This window comes from Nomascus leucogenys, chromosome 19, assembly GCF_006542625.1.
Source record: "Nomascus leucogenys isolate Asia chromosome 19, Asia_NLE_v1, whole genome shotgun sequence".
NCBI classification, from domain to species: Eukaryota; Metazoa; Chordata; class Mammalia; order Primates; family Hylobatidae; genus Nomascus; species Nomascus leucogenys.
The window spans coordinates 23,731,664-23,757,784 of record NC_044399.1 but is presented as its reverse complement, the minus strand read 5'-3'; the positions used below and the strand labels follow the sequence as shown (position 1 = coordinate 23,757,784).

General features: G+C 42.0%; 2 protein-coding genes across 7 annotated transcripts in view; one reads left to right on the top strand and one right to left on the bottom strand.

Annotated features, from left to right (window-relative positions):
* Positions 1 to 26,121, top strand: part of ITSN2 (intersectin 2) — a 157,129-nt gene that overhangs the window by 119,801 nt on the left and 11,207 nt on the right. For all 6 annotated transcript variants that reach the window (XR_004027042.1, XM_030800234.1, XM_030800233.1 and 3 more), the window contains 3 exons: positions 18,987 to 19,108; positions 22,039 to 22,145; positions 23,668 to 23,851. Coding sequence is in view for 5 of the 6 variants with exons in the window: in XM_030800234.1 (XP_030656094.1) it covers positions 18,987 to 19,108; positions 22,039 to 22,145; positions 23,668 to 23,851 (413 nt within the window). In the remaining variant the exon portion in view is untranslated. The remainder of the gene's footprint in view (positions 1 to 18,986; positions 19,109 to 22,038; positions 22,146 to 23,667; positions 23,852 to 26,121) is intronic.
* Positions 18,059 to 26,121, bottom strand: part of FAM228A (family with sequence similarity 228 member A) — a 49,683-nt gene continuing 41,620 nt past the window's right edge. Inside the window, exon 10 of the mRNA XM_030800238.1 lies at positions 18,059 to 18,736. Coding sequence (XP_030656098.1) covers positions 18,674 to 18,736 — 63 coding nt within the window. The 3' untranslated portion in view covers positions 18,059 to 18,673. The remainder of the gene's footprint in view (positions 18,737 to 26,121) is intronic.

The window sequence follows — 26,121 nt, the reverse complement described above, 5'->3', positions numbered from 1 at the left end:
GTATCTCAAAAGTGAAATAAAGTTTGATTTTAATATGTTGTTGCTCACAAAAGTAAGGAAAACGTAATCTAGGGTAATAGACCATTGTGTTTTTATAAGTTTTACTGCAACTTTTTTCTAAAAAGATTGGATGGAACTTACAAATTAATACTCATTGCAAATGTAGAGTAAGACTTTTAGTACAAAATAAGAGTTTATGTAAAAGAAATAGCAGTGAATGCTTGGAGATATCAAAGTTAAGCAGTGTTAAAGTTAATCATGTTGGTGGTTGTATAAGCCCTTGGGTGGAAAGAAAGATATGGATCTAAATCCAGTCCATCCGTCAACGTCTAGCAGAAACAACCTCTTTCCAAAAAGCCTTTCCTCATCTCCGGAAAGTTATTCAACTAACATGTATTAAGTGTTTACATAAGGCTAAGCAGGTGCTGGGGATACAAAACTGAGTGTCAAGTGGCCATCGTCTTAGGTGGTACATAGTTCTTTGAGGGGATTAGGCCCATATGCAGATAATTATAAAACAGCATATTCAGCACAGTATAGATACTTACCAGGCACTTAAGGACTATGGAGAAGGAATACCAAATTCAGCCATAGATTGGTGAACAAGAGACTTGCTGGAGTAAGCAACTGCCAGGTCCATAAGATAAGTAGCAATAAGCCAGATTCGGTGGGTAGGATGGTGGAGTGTATGATAAAGACAAGAAATGGCATGGTGGGGAAGTGTAATTATAAGCATTTCAGTATTGTTAGAATGGAAATACAGCGCCAGGAACTATGAAAGTTGAGGCTTCAGAGGCAGGCCAGGGGCTAAGTCAGAAATTCTCTAGCTCAGCTGTATGTTGGAATCACTTGGGAAACTTGCCGGGGTCCTAATTTAAATAGATTGAAGTTCAGCCTGATCTTTCAAAGCCTCCCATATGATTCTGATGTGCACCCAAGGTGGAGCAAAAAATGATGAAATGGAGTTCTGAGGGAAAATTGGCAGGAACTGGAGATAGATGGAATATGAGTGTAGGTGGAAAAGTCAGTTATTTCCAGATTTGTGTCTTGAGGGACAGGATGGGATAATGGTGCCACCAACTGCAGTGAAGAATTAGAGTTGGGGGAAGAAGAGGAATTTGGAGCACCTATGGGATGTCAACATAGAATTGTCGAGCAGGTGGTCAGATAAAATCAAGATAGACAACATCAGATGTACACCACCTGGTGGAATGACATACATATTGGTAGTTGTTGAACCAGTGAAAGTAGATGAGATTACTTGGGAAGAAGATCAGACCTCCTAGAATATCAGCAGTTAAGGGTTGGATAGTGAAAGGAGCTCATAAAGATGGGAAACAGGTTGTATGAGAAAGAGATTATTGTGCTATTTTCACGATTTTTAAAAAATAATGAAATTCTGGCGCTGCAACCGTCTCTCACACCAGTAAAAAGAAAAGAGGAAAAGTGCTCTTTTTTGAGGACTTCTTAGTCTAGATACTTTCTAAGGTCCTTGAATGTATTACCTCTTCATTGTTTTCTTTTTTTGAGATACAGAAATTAAAACAGATTAGATAATTTGACCAAGGTTCCACAGCTAGTAGGTGGTATAGAGGTTGTCCATGGTCTGGCTCCCAAGTCCACGCTGTTAGCCTCTACACTAATGTGCTGATATCGCCACCATCCCCTAATAATGAACTTTGGCAGTACAACCGTTACTCATACCAGTGAAATGAAAACAGGATGGTGGCTCATGCCTGTAATCCCAGCACTTTTGAGAGGCCAAGGTGAGTGATTACCTGAGCCTAGGAGTTTGAGGCCAGCCTGAGCAACATGGTGAAACCTGTCTCTACAAAAAAAAATTAAAAAATATAGATAGATAGATAGATTGCTAGATAGATAGATAGATAGATAGATAGATAGATAGATAGATAGCTGGGAGTGGTGCTGCTGCACGCCTGTAGTCCTAGCTACTCAGGAGGCTGAGGCAGGCAGTTCAATTGAGCCTGGGAGATCGAGGCTGCAGTGAGCTGAGATCACACCACTGCACTCCAGCCTGAGTGACAGAATGAGACCCTATGTCCAAAAAAAAAGGAAAAAAAAACCAGTAAAAATCAGAGATTGTACAGGCTTTTCTCTATGTAAAAAGGACACACAGAGAAGAATCAAGGAGTCAAAGCATGAACATAATAAACAAGGACAAGACTATGACAATAGTATCCAGAAGGATAAAGTTGAATGTAATCACTTTTTTTGCTAACAGCTTCATTGAGATATAATTCACTTGCCATGCAGTTGGTGGTTTTTAGTATATTAACAAAGTTGTCCAACCATTTCCACAGTCACTTATAAAACATTTTTTTCTTTTTATTATTATACTTTAGGTTTTAGGGTACATGTGCACAATGTGCAGGTTTGTTACATAGGTATCCATGTGCCATGTTGATTTCCTACACCCATTAACTCGTCATTTAGCATTAGGTATATCTCCTAATGCTATCCCTCCCCCCTCCCCCAACCCCACAACAGTCCCCGGAGTGTGATGTTCCCCTTCCTGTGTCCATGAGTTCTCATTGTTCAATTCCCACCTATGAGTGAGAACATGCGGTGTTTGGTTTTTTGTCCTTGCGATAGTTTACTGAGAATGATGTTTTCCAGTTTCATCCATGTCCCTACAAAGGACATGAACTCATCATTTTTTATGGCTGCATAGTATTCCATGGTGTATATGTGCCACATTTCTTAAGAAAATGTGGCACATATAAAACATTTTTATCACCTCAAAATGAATCTCTGTACAATTTAGCTATCACCCCCATTTCCCTAAGCCCCCTCCAGCCTCCAGCCCTAAGCAGGCACTAATCTTTTGTTTCCATGTTTGTCTATTCTGAACATTTCGTATGTATGGAATCATAAAATGTGTAGCATTTTGTGATCGGCTTATTTCACTTAGCATAATGTTTTCAAGGTTCATCCATGTAGTAGCATGTAGCTGTATGTACATCATTCCTTTTTATGGCGAAATTAATATCCCATTGTGTGGATATGCCACGTTTTGTTTATCCATTCATTAGTTAATGGACATTTGGGTTGTTTCATCCATTTGGCTAGTGTGAATAATACTGCTGTGAACATTTGTGTACAAGTTTTTGTGTGAACATATGTCCATGTTTCTTTTGGATATATAGGAGTAGAATTCCCAGGTCAAATGGTAAATCTATGTTTAATTTGTTGAGGACCTGCCTCACTGGCTGCACCATTTTCTATTTCCACAAGCAGTGTACAGGGCTTTCTGTTACTCCACATCCTCACCAGCACTTGTTATTATCTGACTTTTATTATAGCCATCCAGTGGACATAAAGTGACATCTCACTGTGGTTTTGATTTGCATTTCCCTGATGACTAATGATATTGGGCATCTTTTCATGTGCTTGTTGGCCATTTGTATACCTTCTTTGGAGATATGTCTGTTCAGATCCTTTGCCTGTTTTAAAATTATTTGTCTTCATAATCACTTTTTTAAAAGACTTTATTTTTTAGAGTAGTTTTAGGTTCACAGCAAAATTGAGAGGAAGGCACAGAGATATCCCATATGTCCCTTGCCCCGAAACAGGCATAGCCTCCCCCATTAACAACACCCCCCACCAGAGCAGTACATTTGTTACAACTGATGCACCTACATCATGTCATTATCAAAGTCTGTAGTTTACATTAGGGTTCAGTCTTGGTGCTGTGCATTCTGTGGGATTGTACAAATGGGTAATGACATATAGCTACCATCACAGTATCATACAGAGTATTTTCACTACCCTAAAAATCCTCTGTGCTCTACCTGTTCAGCTCTCCCTCCCTCCATCCCCTGGCAACCACTGATCTCTTTACTGTCTCCATAGTTTTGCCCTTCCCAGAATATCATATGATTGGAATCATTCAGTACATAGCCTTTTCAGATTGGCTTGTTTCACTTAGTAATAGGCATGTACGTTTCCTCCATATCTTTTCATGGCTTGATCTTTTCGTTTTAGTGCTAAACAATATTCCATTGTCTGGGTGTACCACAGTTTATCCACTCACTGAAAGATACTGTGATTCCTTCCAAGTTTTGGCAATTCTGAATGAAGCTGTTATAAATATCTGTGTAAAGGCTTTTGTGTGGACATAAGTTTTCATTTCCTTTGAATCAATACCAAGGTGTGTGATTGCTGCTGGATCATATGGTTTTAGAGTATGTTTAGTTTTGTAAATGGCAAACTGTCTTCCAAAGTGGCTGTACCATTTTGCATTCCCACCGGCAATGAATGAAAGTTCCTGTTGTTCCACATCCTTGCCAGCATTTGGTGGTGTCAGTGTTATGGATTCTGGCCATTCTAACAGGTGTGTAGTGGTATCTCATTTTTGTTTTAATTTACATTTTCCCAATGACATATGATGTAAAGCATCTTTTTATATGTTTATTTGCCATCTGCATATCTTTTTTCATGAGGCATCTGTTAAGGTCTTTGGCCCATTTTTTTATTTGTTTTCTTATTGTTGAGTTTTAAGAGTTCTTTCCATATTTTGAATAATAGTTCTTTATCAGATATGTCTTTTGCAAGTTTTTTTTCAGTCTGTGCCTTGTCTTCTCATTCTCTTGACCACATCTTTTGCAGAATGAAAGTTTTTACATTTAATGAAGTCCCGCTTATCAACTCTTTCTTTCATGGGTTGTGTCTTGGTATATCTAAAGAGTCATCACTAAGCCTAAGGTTATCTAGATTTTCTCTTACATTATTTTCTGGGAGCTTTATAGTTTTGTGTTTCAAATTTAGGTTTGTGATGCATTTTGAGTTATTTTTTGTGAAGAGTACAGACCTGTGTCTATATTTCATTTTAAAGGTAGTTTTTTTTTGTTTTTTTTGTTTTTGGCATTTGGATGGCCAGTTGTTCCAGCATCGTTTGTTGAAAAGAGTATCTTTGCCCCATAGTATTGCCTTTGCTCCTTTGTCAAAGGTCAGTTGACTCTATTTATATGGGTCTGTTTCTGGGCTCTATTCTGTTTCATTGATCTATTTGTGTATTCTTTTGCCAGTACCACACTGGCTTGATTACTGCAGCTTTCTAGTAAGTCTTGAGGTCAGGTAGTGTCAGTTCTTCAGTTTTATTCTTCTCCTTTAATTTTGTGTTGGCTGTTCTGGGTCTTTTGCCTCTCCGTATAAACTTTTAGAATCAGTTTTAGAATCACTTTTTTAACTTTGTTTTAAAGAACAACAAATTATGAAGGACATTCTTCAGAGAGACGTTTTAATGCTCGTCAAAAGGCAAAAATCACTTACTCTTTCAAAGAGAACGATAAATGAGTATAGTGGGAAGTATAGTGGGAGGATTGCTTTGATTCCTATCTTAGCCAGCTCACCCCTCCGGGCCTTAGCCTGGTCTGTATAAGTGAGAATAATAATACCCACATTGCACATGAAGCTTAAGGGGTTTGTAAAGCACAAGTTTAATGTCTGACACATAATAGATACTAGAAATAACAGCTATAACATTTAGTAAATATTTGCTGTGTACCAAGTCATGAACTAATCATTGGGTTGTTTGAGTAAATAGTAGAGTTGGAACTCAAGTCCAGATCTGACTCCAGAACTCGTTCTCCTAGCCACCCCCACATGCTGCTTTCCATTAACTGGGAGCTGCTCTTATTCCCAACCACAAAAGCAGAACAGTCATCAGTTAATTGCAAGATGGAGGGTAAAGAAAATTAACTGCTTTAAATGAATCCAAGCTGGTCAAGTTACATTCCCAGGTACCAAAGAACCTGCCACTGGGATCCCTGTGTCACCGGTGGTCATCCATTAGCCACCTGAAGTCAGAGTCAGACAGTGCTGTAGAATTTGTGTGTCCTAAACTCAGCGATTTGGGGCAAAGTCTTCAATTATGTATGTAGTCATAAACAAGTGGAAAACATGAGTCATATGAACATACCATTGGGGGAGATTAATGGTGTAATAAGCTGTTCAGTAATACTAAGAAAAAATATATATGTGCATATGAAACCCCTACTGCCCAAGGACAGAACTATAGTAATCGGTGTACTGGATACAAAGTGCTACAGTGCATGGAACAGTCTATTTGGAACTGGCTATTAGATACAAGGTCCTAATTGTGTGTGTGACAGAGTAGAAGCGTGTGTAAGGGAACAATTATGTCACTTAGACATAAAAAAGAGAGTAAGGGCCTTGTTTGCTTTTTCATTGCTTTGGGCTAATTGGCATTTAGAATATTTATCCTAAACCTTTATTGCCTTTAGAATTCAGTTCACCAAGCATAGGACCTGGTAGGTTTATACATGGAATCTCCAGTGATTGCAATGTAAGCACCATTTTAAATGGCCTGCCATTAGAAAGTATAAGATTTGAATCAAGTTACCTAGATTTAGATGTGTAGTAGCTCTAATTTCTCTGGTAAGTCTCTTCACCACTAAGCTTCAGATTCTCTATTTACTTACAGAGCAGGGGTCAGAGTTGTTGTCAATTATTTGGAGGATTGATCAGGGGTTGCAAATCATCATACACATACTGGTACAGTTATTTTTATTGTTAGAATTGAAAGTTCTAACATGATGAAACTACTATTTCATGATATCTCTTTATAATATTCTATATCCTGCATCTCACATTAACTCCTTCAATTGAGTCATGGTATAAGTCTGGCAGGTTAGAAGGTAATGCAGATTTTAGCCTGAACTAACTGCTCTGTGAGGCCAGGTCTGCCCTTTTGTCTATCATTAGGAGGTCATTGCTGTCTTAGGCTTACGACCTTTTACAGTAGATTCAAAAGTAAAAATAAAACCAATAAAATTTGTCTTTATCTGGTTGTACTTGTCAATATAGTTGCTTTTGGAAATTCTAGAATATGACTATTTTCTGATAGCCAAATAGTTTGCTTTCTTTTTTTTTTTTTTTTTTTTTTTTTTTGAGACGGAGTCTTGCTCTGTCGCCCAGCTGGAGTGCAGTGGCGCAATCTCAGCTCACTGCAAGCTCTGCCTCCCGGGTTCACGCCATTCTCCTGCCTCAGCCTCTCCGAGTAGCTGGGACTACAGGCGCCCGCCACCACGCCCGGCTAATTTTTTTTTTGTATTTTTAGTAGAGACGGGGTTTCACCGTGGTCTCGATCTCCTGACCTCATGATCCGCCCGCCTCGGCCTCCCAAAGTGCTGGGATTACAAGCGTGAGCCACCGCGCCCGGCCAATAGTTTGCTTTCTGATGGTCTGCAACATTAGAGTATGATTTCAACTTCTTTCCTTTTTGTGCTTACATGAGCAACATAGCTCCTAATGGAGTAGAACTTGACAGGCCTCAAAAAGACATGAATTTAGAAATTTGTCCAGTAATTATTTAAATTTCCAAAAGTAAAAACAAATATCTTTGGCTTTGTGGTGGAAGCATGCTACCCGGTACTCAATAAATATTTGTCAAGTGGATGAAAAGCTATTATTTTACAAAATAAAATATCTTGTAATTTTCTAGTGTCCTGATAAAACCTCAATAAAAAGGCAGCCTTCAGAAAATGCAGTTTATTCATCTAGATTTACTGTTAAAATCTCATCTTTTCACTGAGCTTAACTACAGTATAACTGGAAACCATTATGTGATACTCTGGCTGCATAATTGGGCACACAGAGAATAGCATTGTTCACTGGCACTGCTCTCCTCCAAATGGGCAAGGACTTTTCTGGGACTTGTGACATAATCTGAACAAGCACTCTCTGTGTTCATCATCACAGATTGTCTTTTGTCCTTTACCTCCTGGAATCTGCCCAGATCTTTCCCCTCTCCTTTCTTAGGCATCTCTTGTTTGCTTCTTATTCTTGCTTGCGCTGTAACTTGGAATAGTGGTTCCCAACTATGGTGCAACATACCTATGATTCATAACTTGTCGCTCAGTCTCCACATCCTCCCACAGTGTGGGGGTGGGTCTTGTGGCCCAGCCCACTACTAATTATTCCTCTGGGAACATCAACCTGATAGTAGCCATGATCTCTCATCTTTCTTCTTTGCCCACTCTTCCTGTCTACCAGAAAGGACCTACCAGGAAGTTTTCATCAATTTCTCTGACTGCCTGTGGTCAATACTGCTGTACTGTCTCCTGAAGCTCAGAGTTTATCTTCACATCACATTCCATAAATGCTTATTGAAGCCCTCCTGTGTGTCAGACACTGGGGATGTGGCAAATTATAAAACAAACAAAAATTTCTGCCGTCTTGGAGCTGGTGTTTGAGTAGGCTAAAATAGAAAACGAACAAAATGAGTATGTGAAGTGTGTAGCATCTTAGAAAAATAAAGCAGGGAAGGGGAATGGGAGTTCTGCAAGGGAGGTGGATCCAGAGGGATTTTATTTTGAATAAAATACTCAGATAAAGCCTCTCTGAGATAGTGACAGGGGGCAGAGACTGGAGGGGTGTGGGGATATCTGGAAGGAGCCATGTGGATATCTGGAAGATCATTCTGGGCAGAGGGGGTAGCGCCTGCAAAATCCCTGCAGCAGGAGCATCCTGTGTTGCCTGGGGAATAGTGTGGAGGCCTGTGTGGTGGGAACAGAGGGAAGAGCAGGAGAGAAGGAGGAAGCGAGGGTCTGGATGTGACCTAGGAAATGAGGGAGGTTGTTTAGGTTCTTGTGGGCTATTTATAAGAACTTTGGCTTTTGTTTGGAGTGAGAAGAACCCATTGGAGGGTTTTCATTATTTTTATTATTTTTATTTTTATTTCTTTTTTTTTTGAGGTGGAGTTTCACTCTTGTTGCCCAGGCTGGAGTGCAATGGCATGCTCTCCGGTCACTGCAACTTCTGCCTCCTGGGTTCAAGCGATTCTCCAGCCTCAGCCTCGCAAGTAGCTGGGATTACAGGTGCCCACCACCATGCCCAGCTAATTTTTATATTTTTAGTAGAGACGGGGTTCCACCATGTTGGCCAGGCTGGTGTCCAACTCTTGACCTCAGGTGATCCACCCACCTCGGCCTCCCAAAGTGCTTGGATTACAGGCGTGAGCCACCGCACCCAGCCAAGGGTTTTAATTAAAGGAGTGACATGATCTGGTGTGTTTTAACAGTACTGCTCTGCCTTGCCATATTAAAGAGGGGGAAGGGGTCAGAAACCAGGAGATCCATTGGAAAGCTAGTTCAGTAATCCAAGCACAAGATGATGAGAACTTGGATCAGGACGGCCATGGAGGACGTGTGAGAAGTGGTCTGGATGTATCGTGAAGAGGGAGCCCACAGGTGGATTGAATGTGAAGCGTGAGAAGTATCAGGTGGCCTGAGCAGCTGGAGAGATGATATTGCCATCGGATGAGGTGGAAAATCATAGAGGAGCAGGTTGGGAGATGATTAGGGGTTGGCTTTTGATGTTACTTTGATGTGCCTTTTAGACATCTGAATGGGGATACTGAGTATGCAGCAGAACAAGTGAAGAAGTTCAGAGAAGATGTTCAGGCTGGAGTATAAATTTTGGGAGCCTATCAGTACATAAATAAGCCATGAGAATGAACTAGGTCACCAAGGCTCTGAGTATGTTGAGGAAAGTTCCAAGGACTGAACCTTAGGGCACTGCAACATTAGAAGTCTGGAGTGTTGAGGAACGAGCAAAGGAGCTGTGGAAGGGTAGACCAGTGAGGTGGGAGGATATGAGGAGAGGAGAGGTGGTGACCTGGAAGACGAGTGAAAAAGGATCTCACGAGGAGGGAGTCATCAGCAATCACAGACATTAGCGATAGGTCAAGTAAAATAACACAGGAGGCTACCTGGGAAGATTAGGAAGTTCTTTTTCTTTAAAGTGAAATATCTGAAAATAATGTTAAATGTGTAATTTTCCAGCTACATTCAGTAAACATTTTTCTACAGTAATATTGATTCCTTGGCGTTTGTTGAAATTGGTTCTATGGGTTCTTTGTGTTGTTGAGACAGTGTCTTACTCTGTCACCCAGGCTAGAGTGCAGTGGCACAATCTTGGCTCGCTACAACCTCTGCCTCCTGGGTTCAAGCGATTCTCGCACCTCAGCCTCCTGAGTAGCTGGGATTACAGGTGCCCATCACCACACCCAGCTAATTTTTGCATTTTTAGTAGAGATGGGGTTTCACCATGTTGGCCAGGCTGGTCTCGATCTCCTGACCTCAAGTGATCTGCCCACCTCGACCTCCCAAAGTGCTGGGATTACAGGTGTGAGCCAGCACGCCCGGCCTGGTTCTATGGAAAAAGAATGTATAGTCTCTTGTATGTGTGTTCATATGTTAACCTTGTTAATAGTGTTCAAATCTTTCATTTTCTCATTAATTTTCATTGAGAAAACTATATTAAACTCTACTACGATTATAGATATGTCAGTTTTTTCTTTTTCTTTTTTTTAGAGGGAGGTGGGGTATGGGTCTCAGTTTTTCATTTTACACTTTGAGACTTTCCTGTTAGTTGCAAATAAGATCAGAATTATTCTTGTTCCTGGTGAATGTTTCTACCATCTCATACGGGTCCTTAAAGCCTAATTTGTCTGTTGTAATAAAACCTCCCCAGTTGCTTTTAGAATTTTTATTTGGATAGCTTTTTCTAGCCCACTATTTCCAACATTTCTATGACCTGATTTTTAATCCAGAGCCTCTCTTTTCACTGACAGATTTAAGCCATTTACATTGATTAAAACAATTTAATACTTTTATTTGTATCTGTTTTATTATGTATTTTCTATTTACCAGGCATTTTCTTTGCCTCTTTTTGTTCTGCTGACATAGGGACTTCTGTTGCACTGATCAAGTTTCTTTGTTTTATTGCCCTCTACTGGTTGGGAAATTATGTATTCTATGTCTGTTCTTTGAGTGGTTACCTTTCCATTTTTAACATACCTGTTTGCCTTTGATCAGTATCTCTTCCTTCTCCTGATCAATGCAAGGAGGATGATTTATCTCTAATGATTCTCTTCTGTCTTTCATGTTATTAAATTTTTGTGTTTTAACTTCACCTTGTATTTACACCTGCCAACTTAGTCATTATTATTGTTGTTTTATACACTCAGTGATTATTTTGATTTGTTACACATTTGCTAGTATTTTGGCTCACCATTTCTCATATCTCTTTTCTTTTTCCTTCTTATGTAATTTCCTTCTTCCTGAAATACATCTTTTAATAGTTTTTCCAGTCATGTCTATTAGTGGTAAATGTGCTCAGACTTTGTCTGAAAATGTGTTTATTTCTCTCTCATCTGTGAGTTAGATTTCTAGCTGGACAGTTATTTTTTTCTCTGTGTTGTGTGTTATGTGCAGCCAGTCTAATTGCTGTTCATGTGGTTATTCTGGTTTTTCTTTCTGACTGTTTAATCATGTTTTTTCTTCCCTCCTTGGTGTTCTGGTATGGATTGGTTTTTATTTTTGTCCTAATCAGAAGCCATTGTTCTGAATTTGAGGCATTGTATCATTCTTCAATTCTAGAAAAGTCTCAGCCATTATAATCTCAATATTACCTCTCTCAATTCTTTCTATTCCCTTCTCCTGGACTACCTGTCAGATGTATGTTGGGCCTTGTCATTCTGTCCTCTGTGTCTCTGAAACCTCCATTTTATGTTTTCCACCTTTTTTTTTTTTTTTTTTTAAGAGAGAGTCTCACTCTATTGCCCAGGCTGGAGTGCAATGGCACGATCTTGGCTCACAACAACCTCTGCCTCCCAGGTCCAAGCAATTCTCCTGCCTCAGCCTCCTGAGTAGCTGGGATTACAGGCACCCGCCACCATGCCTGGCTAATTTTTTGTATTTTTAATAGAGACGGTTCACCCTGTTGGCCAGGCTGGTCTTGAGTTCCTGACCTCAGGTGATCCATCCGCCTCGGCCTCACAAAGTGCTCAGATTACAGGTGTGAGCCACCATGCCCAGCCTTCCATCTCTGTTTCTTTCTGGGCTGCATTCTAAATAATTCTTCCGATCTGTTTTTGGGTTTACTAATTCCTAGGATGTGTTTAATCTGCTGTTTAATCTATTAATTTATCATTTCCATGACAATATTTGCCATTTTCATTCTTTTTCAACTCGGCTTATTCTTTGTTTAAATAAACTACCTATGGCGTCAAGCCCTTCATTATGTGTCTTGAGTTAATGTTAAACACATATATTTTACATCTCCATGTGTATTTTTGTTCTACTATCATATGTTCTTGGTGTTCTAATCCTCATGTTTTAATTTATGGTGGATTTTTCCCGTTTTTTGTAATTTTTTTTTTTTTACTTTGAGCTCATCTTTAATGAGACTTGGTTTTTCTGTGGAATCTCGTGGAGCCAGAGTTGTGAGTGTGACCCTCCAGGCCAGTTGCACCATTCCTTTGGCCAGTCACCCTAAGGGTATCACCAGCTAGTGACCAATTTTTGTTTTCTTTTTTGTTTTTCTTTTTCTTATTTTGAGATGGAGTCTTGTTGTATCGCCCAGGCTGGAGTTTAGTGACACGATCTCGGCTCACTGCAGCCTCTGCCTCCCACGTTCAAGTGATTCTCCTGCCTCAGCCTCCCAAGTAGCTGGGACTACAGGCGGATGCCACCACCCCTGGCTAATTTTTGTATTTTTAGTAGAGATGGGGTTTCATCTCTACTAAACGTTAGCGATAGGTCCAGTAAAATAACACAGGAGGCTACCTGGGGAGATTAGGAAGTTCTTTTTCTTTAAAGTGAAATATCTGAAAATAATGTTAAATCTGTTCAGTAAACATTTTTCTACAGTAATATTGATTCCTTTGTGCTCAGACCTCAAGTGAGCACCAAGAAAAACCAGAATAAACACATGAACAGCAATTAGACTGGCTGCACATAACACACAACACAGAGAAAAAATAACTGTCCAGCTAGAAATCTAATTCACGGATGAGAGAGAAATAAATACATTTTCAGACAAAGTCTGAACACATTTACTGCTAATAGAACTCCTGACCTCAAGTGATCTGCCCACCTCGGCCTCCCAAAGTGCTTGGATTACAGGTGTGAGCCACCATACCTGACCAATTTTTGTGTTAATTCATCTGAATTCTTGAACTCCAAGTTTGTGTAAGATGCAAGCCCAGCATTTCCATTCATTACTTAACAGACAAAAAACTTTTTAATCATGTCACTCTTCTGGAGAGAGGACATTTTTCCTACTCCACCCTGTAATATTCAGTCTCCTGCCAGAGTTTCCTCTCATTGGCCAAACCCAGGCAGAGGCCAAATAGAATAGAAGCTTAGAAAAAACAGCCTGCAGGGTTGGCTTTTTTGCAGCCTAGAGCATAACAGGGAAAAGGTGAGAAATGGACCTGGGCACAAACAGGCCTAGGACCAACACAATATTCTACCCCTTAACAAATATTCCCTGACTGCGGGTAGCCAACACGCTGTGCTTAGCTTGCTATTACAAAAATGTGTTAGACACAGTCCCTGATCTGCAGTGAGAGCCACTGACACACTAACTACACAGATTAACAACAGCACCAGTTAGACGATGTGTAATGATGACGTGTACTGTTAAAATACAGATACAAACCAGTACCATGGAAACACAAAGGAGAGGCAAGTCTGAGGGTGAGTGTCAGAGGGACAGGAAAGGTTTCCCCAAAGAAGGATGGTTCTTTGTGGAGAACGAGGTGGGGACAGAGGATACAACAGGAGCAAAAATGGCAGAGCCGTGGAAAGTGTGTGCAGCCTATGAGGCTGGGGGAGGAAAAGCGGGCAGCGTAGTCAAAGCTGAGGCTGGAAAGGTGGGGTGAGGCTGGCTTCTGGAGACTCTGGAGCCTCTGCCACCAAATTAGGACTTCATTCGCAAATAATGAAAGCTGTTGAACGTTTGTGAGGGAAGGAACACAAAATATGTGGTGGCTGGCTTGAGCTGTTCAACAGAAATCAAGTGTGAGTCACAAATGCAGCCCCATGTGTAACTGAAAATTTTCCAGTGGCCACCTTAAAAAAGTCAAAAGAACAGATGAAATTAATGTTCATATTTTTACTTCATCCAATTTATCCAAAATATCTTTTCAATATGTAATCAATATATTATGAATGCAACATTTCCCATTTCTGTTTTTCTGGAACAGACCTTCCGAATTGAGTGTGTATTTGGCACTGACAGCACATCTTTATTTGGAGCAGCCACACTGCATGTGTGCAGTGGTCACAGGTTGCTAAGGGCTACTCTATTGACAATGCAGGTATAGAGGGTGGCAAAGGGGTGTATCCTATCCATAAAACCCGAATTCCTCAGTTCATCAGGACTTTTCTCAGGACAAAAAAGATGTTACCCTCCCTCCTCTCAAAAAAAGAGGATTCTGTGGTCAAATACGTGTTGGGAACTCTGAGCTCATCAAATTTTTCTGTAGCACAGACTTTCTCACTGCCTAATAGGCTAGTGTGCACTGGGGCCCTGTGGGCGAGATACACAGCCTGCGGCATTGTCTGGATTCATCTGACCGTACAGGACGGGAGTGTCAGGAGCCTATTTTGGCATTTGCTGGACTTGGGGGAGCAGAGAGCCGGGCAGCAGGCAGAGGCAGAAGACAGAAGGAAACACCAAGAAGAGGAGAGGCTCAAGGGCTGAGAGAGGCAGATTCAAGTCTCCAAAAAAGCCTCTCATCCAAGGCGCCCGTGCTGTGGGCCAGCAGGGGAGGATGCAAGCTCAGAAGAGGTCACTGAACTTGGCAATGCCAAGGTCATCGTTACCTTCCTGAGAGCAGTGTCAGGGGCAGTGGGACAGAAACCAGAATCCCAAGTGGAGATGTGACAAGGAGAGCTGGCGAGAGTTGGCCATGGTTGTAAACCCCTCTAGTGACATTTGCCAATGAGACCAAAGAAAGTGGTGCTGAGGAGGGGGCAGGGTTGGAGGAAGTGTGCTTGTTGGTTGGTTTCAAACAGTGGGATAGGAGGGACACTTAGCAATGTTTAGAGGCTAAGAAGGAAATGGCGAAGAGTGAACATAGAAGCGTGAAGGAAAGGGAGGGACCCTGGAGGTGAGGCTGATTACAGACAGTGGCTTTAGAAAGAAACAGGACCCCTCCTTCCCTGACTCAGGAAAGACACACAGGGACAAGTGGACAGACAGAAGGGGAGGAAGAGGGGCCTCATGTCTTTATTTTTTCCCTGACATCAGAGGTAAGAACATCTGGAAGTGAGGGTAGTAGTCGGGTTGGAAACTTAAACAGAGGGTAAAAATTTAAGAGCAGGTCAGGCGTGGTGGCTCACGCCTGTAATCCCAGCACTTTGAGAGGCCAAGATGGGCAGAGCACTTGAGGCCAGTAGTTCCAGACCAGCCTGGCCAACATGGCGAAACCCCGTCTCTACTAAAAATACAAAAATTAGCTGGGTGTGGTGGTCACCTGTAGTTCCAGCTACTCGGAGACTGAGGCAGGAGAATCGCTTGAACCCGGGAGGCAGAGGTTGTAGTGAGCCGAGATTGCACCACTGCATTCCAGCCTGGGCCACACAGTGAGACTCCATCTCAAAAAAAAAAAAAAGTTGAAGAGCCGTCGTGATGAAATGCAAAAGGGTCAGCTAGGCATGGCATGCCAGGGGTGTCCCCACATTATCCTGCTGAAGCTAATGCAATGTATAGTCTAGTTTTAGAAACAAATATCTGATGTTCTTCCTATTAGTCCAAGATATTATTCCAGATAGAGTGGCCAATACTTGTGGTTTTTAATGTAAATCACTGTTTCCCAAAGTGTGATAGTTGTATCCTCGTGGTACTCAACGCACTGGTACACAAAATGGACCTGTTTTATTTAAATGACTATATATTTGCTTTAATGATTATTAGAAGAAACATAATGAGCACATTTAACTTCACAAGTATGTTTAGAGAAAAATATTAATAATAATAGAGATGGAATGTGGATGTGGCAAAAGTCTTGAAAGCAGAACATGAAGTTTGTAAGACACTGGTGTGGGAGGTGGGGCAACCTTGGAAACTGGTCTGAGTTCCCTCCATCAATCACCTGGCCACACCAAGTAGCACCACTGGATCATATCAGGATCAGTGCCATTTCACCAGGTGTCTGGTCACCAAGCCTCTCCTCCTTGCTCCACAACAGCCTCATCAAGCAGACACTTGGATTAGCCTCAGTGATTTTTTTTAACACTCAGTTACCCTCTGCAGTTCCCCCTGGCAGAAGATAATAAAATACTATCCCCCTAAAAGCTTAACAATTTTGAACATGACAGTGGCATCATGATTTATTTCTTTTTCTTTTTTTCTTTTCTTTCTTTCTTTTTCTTCTTTCTTTCCTTTTCTTTCCCTTCCTCCCTTCCCTTCCTTCTTTCCTTCCTTCCATCTTCCCTCACTCCCCTCCCCTTCCCTTCCCCCTTACATTCACTTTTATTCACTTTTTCCTTCCTTCTCCCTGTTCTTTTCTTTTCCTTTTTTTTTTTTTTTTACACACGGTCTCACTCTGTTGTCTAGCCTGGAGTACAGTGGTGCAGTCACAGCTCACTGCAAACTTGAACTGCCAGACTCAAGCAGTCCTCCCAGCCTTAGCCTCCCACGTAGCTGGGACTACAGGCACATGCCACCACGCCTGGCTTTTTTTTTTTTTTTTAATTTGGTAGAGATGAGAGTCTCACTTTTTTGCCCAGGCTAGTCTTCAACTCCTAGGCACAAGTGATCCTTCCGCCTCAGCCTCCCACAGTGCTAGGATTACAGGCACCACATCCAGTCTATGATTTCTTTTTAGAAACACCAAACATAACCTGCCTTATTCTTTTTTTGTTGTTCTCTGTGGGAGTAATTTCTTTAAAGCTGTTGGCAACATCTGTAGAATATAGAAAAGCTGTCTTCCTTAGAACTGTCTGTAAGCCCAGATCTATACAAAATATATACAAATGCAAAGGAAATTGGAAAGAGCAACACGCCCCGCTGGATGGACGGTGTCCTGGCAGATGCAGGGTGCGCCTTCACTCTGCTGCCCTTCCTGGTTGCCTTAGCTACAGAAGGTCTTCCCTACTTCATTCGTCTCTTTCCCAGTTTTCTGACACAAGCCACTTGCTGCCTCATGTTGTAGCTTGCTGGGTACCTACATGCTGTCAACCTAAATAACAGAGAGGGAGTCTCTCTAGAAGAAAGTGATATTTATTTAAGAATAGTTATTGCACCGGGCGTGGGGCTCATGCCTGTAATCCCAGCACTTTGGGAGGCCAAGGTGGGCGGCTCACCTGAGATCAGGAGTTCATGACCAGCCTGGCCAATATGGTGAAACCCCATCTCTACTAAAAATACAAAAATTAGCTGGGCATGGTGGTGTGCGCCCGTAATCCCAGCCACTCAGGAAGCTGAGGCAGGAGAATCACTTGCACCCAGAAGGCAGAGGTTGCAGTGAGCCGAGATTGCGCCACTGCACTCCAGCCTGGGTGACAGAGCGAGACTCTGTCTCCAAAAAAAGAAAAAGAATAGTTATTGCAATGGGAATATGCATGCCAACAGGTGCATATTCAGAGAGGTAAAGGAGGACAAAAGTTTTTAAAGGAAAAATGAAGGGGATCACATGATTTTTATATATATATAATTATCCTTGGCCGTGAGAATCAATAACAAGGGTGGCACCAGTCCGAGGTTGGATAGGCAGTTGCTGGGCAGATAACCTTGCAGGACTATTTTTTTGTGTAAGGTCACCATGGCCTTTATGGAAGTTTGTGGTTTTGCAGTCTTTTGTGATAGTTCTAGTTACCAGGCATTTGTGGATGAGAACTCTCTCTTCATGGCCTTCCCTGGCCTTTTGTCAGGATTTTTAACACAAGTGACTCCATTTTGATTCTGACAACTTCCACTGCTTTTTCTTTTTTCTTTTCTTTCTTTCTTTTTTTCTTTTCTTTTTTTTTGGAGGGGGGACAGAGTCTTGCTCTTTTGCCTAGGCTGGAGTACAGTGGCAGGATCTCAGCTCACTACAGCCCCTGCCTCCTGGGTTCACGCCATTCTCCTGCCTTGGCCTCTCAAGTAGCTGTGACTACAGGCGCCCGCCACCGTGCCTGGCTAATTTTTTGTAATTTAAGTAGAGATGGGGTTTCACAGTGTTAGCCAGGATGGTCTCGATCTCCTGACCTCGTGATCCGCCCGCCTCGGCCTCCCAAAGTGCTGGGATTACAGGCGTGAGCCACTGTGCCCAGCCGCTTTTGGTTTTTTTCTAAGAAGGGTTTCCTGAGGTATTTTGCCACGTCACTGTGTAGAGGCAAGCCCTCAGCCACTTAAGTGACTCTGGAATTATGTCACTTCATAGTTTGACATCTAGTTCAGCTCTGATGTGCCTGTAAATTGATCCAAAGTGAATGCAGTACCTCTCACCCTGATGCGAGGCTGCTTGTGACTTTCCTGTCATTTGTGGTTGGATATCTGCAGTGTACCAGGAGTTATTTGTTCTGGTGAGATGAGGCGGTGGTCTTCTGGGAATTGCTGGGCTCTGGGCATTTCAGGTTTTATAACCTTGGAACTTTCCTTTGAGAAATCTAGAGACAAGTTTCTCAAACATTTTTTTAACAGTAGCTCACAGTGAGAAATATATTTTACATTTCGAATACATACATAACTAAACATTTCACAATATTTACCAAAGCCATATGCATGGTGATTTCTATTTATTTATTTTTTAATCCTGGGCCTGACCAGCATTTTAAAAAACAAATGATATAATGACCCACTAATGGCTCATGACCTGCAGTTTGGAGTGGTCTGAAGCATCTGATTCATTTAATCATTTCAGTAACTTCGAAAAATGTCTTGAGGTGGTGAGATTCTTCACACGCTCTGCACAGTTCTGAAAAGAAATTAGCACGTTGAAACATTACAGACATTGCCGATTTGCCGCTTTGGAGCTGTGAGTGCCGGCTCATTAATGCCAGCTCTCCGTGTACGCATGCTGCTCTGCAGAAGTTAGCAGCGCTCTTTTTAAGGCTGCCTAGTTCTTTCAAAGCAGCATTTGTAAACCCACCACGTCTGCTGACAAATGTCTATTTTCTACAAAGTTAACTAAAGTAATATTTTAAACTACCCTGTTTTTTCCACAGGGTGTGCTGATCTGCAAACCCTGGACACAATGCAGCCAATTGAGAGGAAAAGACAGGGCTATATTCATGAGCTGATTCAGACCGAAGAGCGGTACATGGCTGACCTTCAGCTCGTCATCGAGGTGAGGAGGCTGCTGCTGGCTAGCTCTCGGGGTATCTGCTGTCTCTCATGAGAGATGGTGGGCATCAGACTCAGGGCTGCTTCCACGCAGAGTCAAAGCAAGGCATCACTTTTGATGTGTGAATTCACAAAAAGTGACGGAAGTTCTCACACCCTCCAAATGCTGTCTCTGCCTGCTGGATAATGCTTGAGATTGAAAGTTTCTGATGAGCTCTTTCCCCCAGATGAGGTCGCTTAGAGTGAAGCGGGAGAACAAGAGGGCATTCGCATGGCTTCATTGGATGTGGCAGGAGCCCCATCAAGGAAGGATGGGGATAGAGTGGATGGGAAGGGTCTATGGCAGACTGTAGCTTCCTCGGATATTTGCCTAATATCTGTTTTAACATCTGACATTTTCATAAACTGGTATCTCTGGAGGAACTGTGAAACAGTGAAAATGTTCACCTCATGGTTGTATCAGTTTGGAAAACCCAATGGGAGCATATTATAAAATAGTTCCCAAATATCGTATAGCTACTGTTTGTTTATACCAGTGACCTCTACGCTGATGACAGCTATCCTTATTCAAGTAGCACTTTAAAATGATCTGTGCTTCAGTGAACAAAAGAAGACTTTCTATTTCTACTATACCTTCGTTTCCATGCCTTTCAGTTCCCAGTGTACAGACCCTCAGGTGAGAAGACCAGTTACATTAACAAACCACCTGAAAAGAACAGGCGTCCCCCACCCCCACACACCCAACAGGTGCAACGTATACCTGGCCATGCCTTTCATAGCAGAATGGAGCAGAGGCTGCGTCCTTCTGCGTCTGTTCCCCAGCAAGCCCTGCCCTGGATTCACTCTCCACCTTAAACGCAGGCCTAATGCCTGGGATATCCAGACGTGGAATACTTGTTCCCCTCCCATGCAAACTATATGGCACTTCTCGGTTGGTGATACCTATCTTCTCTGCACATCTGTGGGCTCACTGAGAACAGGGACTGTGCAGCCTTCATCCTGTGTTCCCAAAACTTAGCCTGGCCCTTGTTCGGCCTTTCCATAAGTAGTCAGTGAATTGGGTGTGTTTATGTCTGCACCTCTCGCGCCAGGACAGATGGCCTAGAAGAAAAGCCCATCATTTTGATTAACCCCCTACAAGGATCAGCCCTGCTGCTGGTCAGATTCCAATCCTAAGGCACTGTAAGTAGGTATGGAGGTCTCCCTAACACTAGGACAGAGGTGAGCAGGCACCAGCTGCTTGCCCCATACTCTGAGGAGTGAAGCATCAGGTCTCGATCCAGGATTCAGGGTGAAAAGCACCGTTCACAGGTGAGGCCTTCTTATGACCATCCTCATGAAGGTTCCCAGAGGCCTGACCATCTTATTCCCATCTGCCTACCTCACCAAGCCCGGCACAAAGCAGCTACATGGATGGCTAGAGGGGCATGAATGAATCAGCGAATAAACAAACAGATGGACAGCCAGACGCTTCCCTGTCCCTCCATAGCAGCCTCCGAGCAGGCCGGCCGTCTTTCCAGGGCTGCTCTCACAGGAGTGGCCTAGTGTCTTCAGTCTGATTTGGAACTGTAAAACTCTCTTTAGAGAGTGCCCAGCACTTTTACTTGAATTCTGTGAATCCATGTTCAACTCAACTCAGTAAACATGAATTACAAACCACGATGTGCAAAGGGCTATGCCAGAGAGCAGAGATGAAAGAAAGTTCTTGTCCTCCAGGAATTTAGAGTCCTGTTGGATGGAGAGAGGTACAGTGGGGCCAGTAAGGCTGAAACCTGGGGATAGTGACCACTCCAGCCAGGAAGAACTTTCCCAGTTATGTTTTGGACAAGGACAAGTTTGCTACTCCAGGAGGAGGAAACAGAAGTGGGACGGCATGTATGGAGGGAGTCAGGGGCCTACAGGCCATCCAGGGTGACTGGAGTGTGAAGTAGCTGAGGGCCAGGCTGGTGAGGTCAACAGGGGGCAGGTCTCATAGGCCCTGGAACCTCCAGGAGGAGTCTATGTCTTATCACACAGACAGTGGAGAGCTTTGAGTGATTCTAATAGCAGCATGTCATGGGCATTTTGGAAAGATGACATATGAGAAGAGTGTCTCAGATAACTTCTCTATTTCCTTAAGGTGTTTAAAGTCATTCCCTAGGAATCTCAGTTATGCAGTTGAAACTTAGATTTAGAATCAAAAAGAGTTGAATTGTAGTCCTAGGTCTTTCATATTCTGTCTTTGTGATCTTGAGCAAGTCTCCCTCTAAGCCTTTATTTCTTCATAGGTCATTTGGGAATAATAATACCTGACTCAGCTTCACCTCCATCACCCGTGAAGCTAATTGAGAACCCTGCAAACACACACGCATGCATGTACACACACACAAGCATCTGCATATTTGTACATATCAGTGCTTTGTAAATCCTTACGTGCTATGTAATACAGATGTAGAGTATTACTATTTGTTCCTCAGCAGCCAACTTCTGAAACCCACATCTGCTTCGAGTTATCTTAGGGGTGGCATAAGTTGTTACTCTGGTTCTCCCGTTGAATGTCTCACAAATTGTTGTCTAGAACTCTGCGATGCTCCACCTAAAATGGCCTGCTTCCTCAATCCTGCAAGCTTGTACAGTGCCTACGTGTTCATGCCCATGGCTTTATTTAACCTTCATAACATCCCTAAGAGAGAAATCTGAAAATCTCCTCTTAACCAGATTACTAGATTCAGTCCTTAGAACTAGCCTTGATAAGAGCTGCACTAGCAAAAACAAAGAACATTATGCAGTATAAGATGTGTCATAAGTATGCTTATTTGGATGATTAGCTTCAGTTTATGAAGACATTATTTGATCTGATTAGTTTCAGTTTATGAAGACATTGTTTGATTTAGACCACACGTAGGCTGTGTATCCATACTTAAGCTAACTAGTTTTTCTCTGTTTTGACTTTAGGTTTTTCAGAAACGCATGGCAGAGTCAGGCTTTCTCACTGAAGGGGAGATGGCCCTGATTTTTGTTAACTGGAAAGAGCTCATCATGTCCAACACAAAGCTGCTAAAGTGAGTCCTGAGCATCACCTGTCATTGCCGCTGACCCCAAAGCCCCCAGACCAGGACTCACACAAAACCCTCTGCAAGGGATTCTTAGCAAAGGAACTTCAACTGCTTTCTGCGTCCTCAGGCTTGTTATTTTATTATCATTTTATGAAATATCCTGTGACTGTAAAATACATAAGTATTGAAGAAAGTAAAGAAATATAACAAAATATTTTGATAAAGAAAAAATTAAATCATTAAACAACATATCAATCTATGATGCCTAGATAATAAGATGCCCTTGACCCTGGCAGGGCAGAAGAGTCAGAGGAGAGCTGCAGCTCATGGCGCAGATCAAACTGCCTAGTTTGGTGGCCTCCTAAGTCTCTATCCCCATGTGAAGTTCTATTGTTGGGGTGATTTTCCATCCTTCGTGGCTGTGAGGATAGGCCCCCCAAGGGAGGATGAGCAGTCCCAGCTTCCCTCGGAGATAGTGCCTCTCTGCCTCCACACCTGGCCCCTGTGGCTCCTGCTCCCTTTTTTCTCTTACAGACTGAAAATTTCCTTCTTGGTTCAACCGAGAACAAGTTAGAATCTTTCAAAAGAAACTTTGCCAAGAAGCTAAGGTGAAACCAAAACAATTCTAAAGGCCTTGAAACACCCAAGTGTTTTTTTTTTTGTTTTTTTTTTTTGAGACGGAGTCTCGCTCTGTCGCCCAGGCTGGAGTGCAGTGGTACAATTTCAGCTCACTGCAACCTCCGCCTCCTGGGTTCACGTCATTCTCCTGCCTCAGCCTCCCGAGTAGCTGGGACCACAGGCACCCACCACCACACTCGGCTAATTTTTTGTATTTTTAGTAGAGATGGGGTTTCACCATGTCAGCCAGGATGGTCTCAATCTCCTGACCTCGTGATCCACCCGCCTCGGCCTCTCAAAGTGCTGGGATTACAGGCGTGAGCTACCACGCCCAGCCACCCAAGTGTATATTTTTTAAATTTATTTTTATTTTTATTATTTTTACAGGCAAGGTCTCACTCTGTCACCCAAGCTGCAGTGCAGTGGTGTGATCGTAGCTCATTGCACCCAACTTGAACTCCTGGATTCAAGCGATCTTCCCACCTCAGCCTCCGGAGTAGCTGGAACTACAGGCGTGCACCACCATGCCCAGCTAATTTTTCATTTTTTGTAGAGACAGGGTCTCACTATGTTGCCCAAGCTGGTCTCGAACTCCTGGGCTCAAGCAATCCTCTTGCCTTGGCCTCCCAAAATGCTGGGATTAGAGGCATGAGCCACCGTGCCCAGCCCACCCAACTGTAGGGACTTTATTTACTTTTTTTTTTCTTTGCTAACATCACACCCCAGTTGGCTTGACCAGCAGAGCTTTTGGCCCAAGCTATCTCCTCTTCCTCTTGAGTTTTCCTTCCCAGTGCCAGAGGTTTTTAGGTAACTCACTGGTTATCATTGTCATTGGTCTGCCATGGGATTCATCCTTCAATTACCTAAGTCATTCACTTAGAAACACAAAATGAGAGTGTGTTCTTGGCAGGGCTTTGCGGGTGCGGAAGAAGACCGGGGGCGAGAAGATGCCGGTGCAGATGATTGGGGACATCCTGGCAGCTGAGCTGTCCCACATGCAGGCTTACATCAGGTTCTGCAGCTGCCAGCTTAATGGAGCAGCTCTGTTACAGCAGAAGACAGATGAAGACACAGATTTCAAGGAATTTTTAAAGGTAATTCCATTCTGGGCCTTGCAGGTCAGGCTCCTTCTGAGGCTGGAGGCAACAGCACACAATAGCCCAACAGGGAATCCCAGCAATGGAGAAGGGCATCCCCATCAGTTTCCAAAGGAAACACCAATACGGCAGAGAATTTTCCGATTGTTTTGTGTTGCCTTTATGTAGACTTGATTTTTTCCTGGCACTGGGACCATCATTTTTTCCCCATCTGATAGCAGAGTGTTTTTTTTTTTAAGCATACTTACTTATCAGCTACTTTATACTCCCAAGAAACAACCAGAATGTCACTTTCTTAATTTTGTAAATTGCCTTCATTTAATACCTGCCTTATTCCAGAAAGAGTATAAAATAGCTTACTCTTTTTTTTTTTTTTTTTGAAACAGAATCTCGCTCTGTTGCCCATGCTGGAATGCAGTGGTATGATCTTGGCTCACTGCAACCTCTGCCTCCCAAGTTCAAGAGATTCTCCTACCTCAGCCTCCAAAGTAGCTGGGATTACAGGCATGTGCCACCACGCCTGGCTAGTTTTTGTATTTTTAGTAGAGATGGGGTTTCACCATGTTGGCCAGGTTGATTTCGAACTCCTGACCTCAGGGGATCTGCCCACCTTGGCCTCCCAAAGTGCTGGGATTACAGGTGTAAGCCACCGTGCCCGGCCCTAAAATAGCTTACTCAAACGTATAAAATGCAACAAGATAAAATTTAAAATAACTAGATGAATAAACTGGGACAAAAGGAAATGAGAGTAGGAAAGAAAGGTGATACCAGGAATTAGGATAATATATAAAATGCATATCTGTGATCCTGTAAATATACCGGAAGTGTGCACAGATGTCATCAAAGCTTCCAGAAACTGATGAGCAGAAGAAGAAAGGATCGCTTCCGTGATGCCATGTCACAAGTTAAACATGAGAAGTAAAGCTAGAGCTGTACTCAGAGAGAGAACACTGTGTATAATGTAATGAGTCAACAACATCCTTCGTACAGGTTATTATAATAGAAAGTCATATTTTGAGAAGTCATTTTGCATTGATGTTGTTCAGTAGTAGAAACTATTATTATACCTGTTAAAATGGTGAGGAAATTGAAAGTAAAATCTGTTTTCTTACTTCCTTTTCATATTTCCTGTTGGGTTTTTTTGTTCATGAAATACTGCATATTGGGATCTATTAAACAGCCATATCAGTACTTAAGGGAGAGTACATAATTTAAATATTTTCATTATCAGAAAAGAATAGAAAGTAAGAATAAAATATAAAGATGTTTAGGTAGAGAATAGAAATTAGAAAAGGAAAATGGAGGAAGTAATAAAGATAAAAAGCACAAATTATATTATTATATCTAGGAACTGGTATACTGAAGAGAAGTGATAAAATATAACTGATTAATAGAAAAAGAGGAAAAAACACAAGTAACAGTCAGAATGGATGTAAGGAGATCTCTTAAATTAAAGCGCATGTAATTCCAAAAGACATGCTAACAAATGTGAAAACATGAACAAAATTTGTAATTTTCTATTAAAACTTGAAAACTGGCTCAATAAGAATAGAAAATCTTTTAAAAATAGAAAATCTTACTATTACAATATTATACACCAAGGAGAAAATTGAGAAACTTACCCCAAAAAGGAGCTGGGTTCACTTGATGGATTTAACAGTGAATTCTTTCCAACTCTAAAGGAATAGATTATTCTATATTATACAAACTGTTACAGATCATAGGAAAAAGTAGAAAGGTCACGTAATTCATTCTATAAAGCAAAAGTAGCTATGATTCCAAGACCTGTTTAAGTTAAACCCACTATCATTTACAAATACAGCTGTTAAACTCTTGATTAAAGTAACAGTTCATAAAATTAAGCATTACATGAAAAGAAGAGCCTATCATAACCAAATAGGATTATCTCAGGAGGCTATAGCATACTATGCTTAGAACAAGACAGGCTTCAGAATCTCGGCCCGGTCACTGTCTCATTGTGTGACCAGAGGCAAGTTATTTAACATGGGGGTGCCTTCAGTCCCCTCATCTATAAAAGGAGATTATCATGCAATACTTTTAAAGGACTTTAACTCAGAGACCAACACATTACTATTAGCATTCAATAAATGATTATCGTATTTTTCCTTACGATGATCTCAGGGATGCAAAAATGATTCAATATAAGGTACTGAGGACAGCGCCCTTCGATTTGTGATAAGGGTAGGAGGTGGGGAGTTGCCTCGAAATGAACTGGAAGAAACATGGAAACCAAGATCATAGAATTA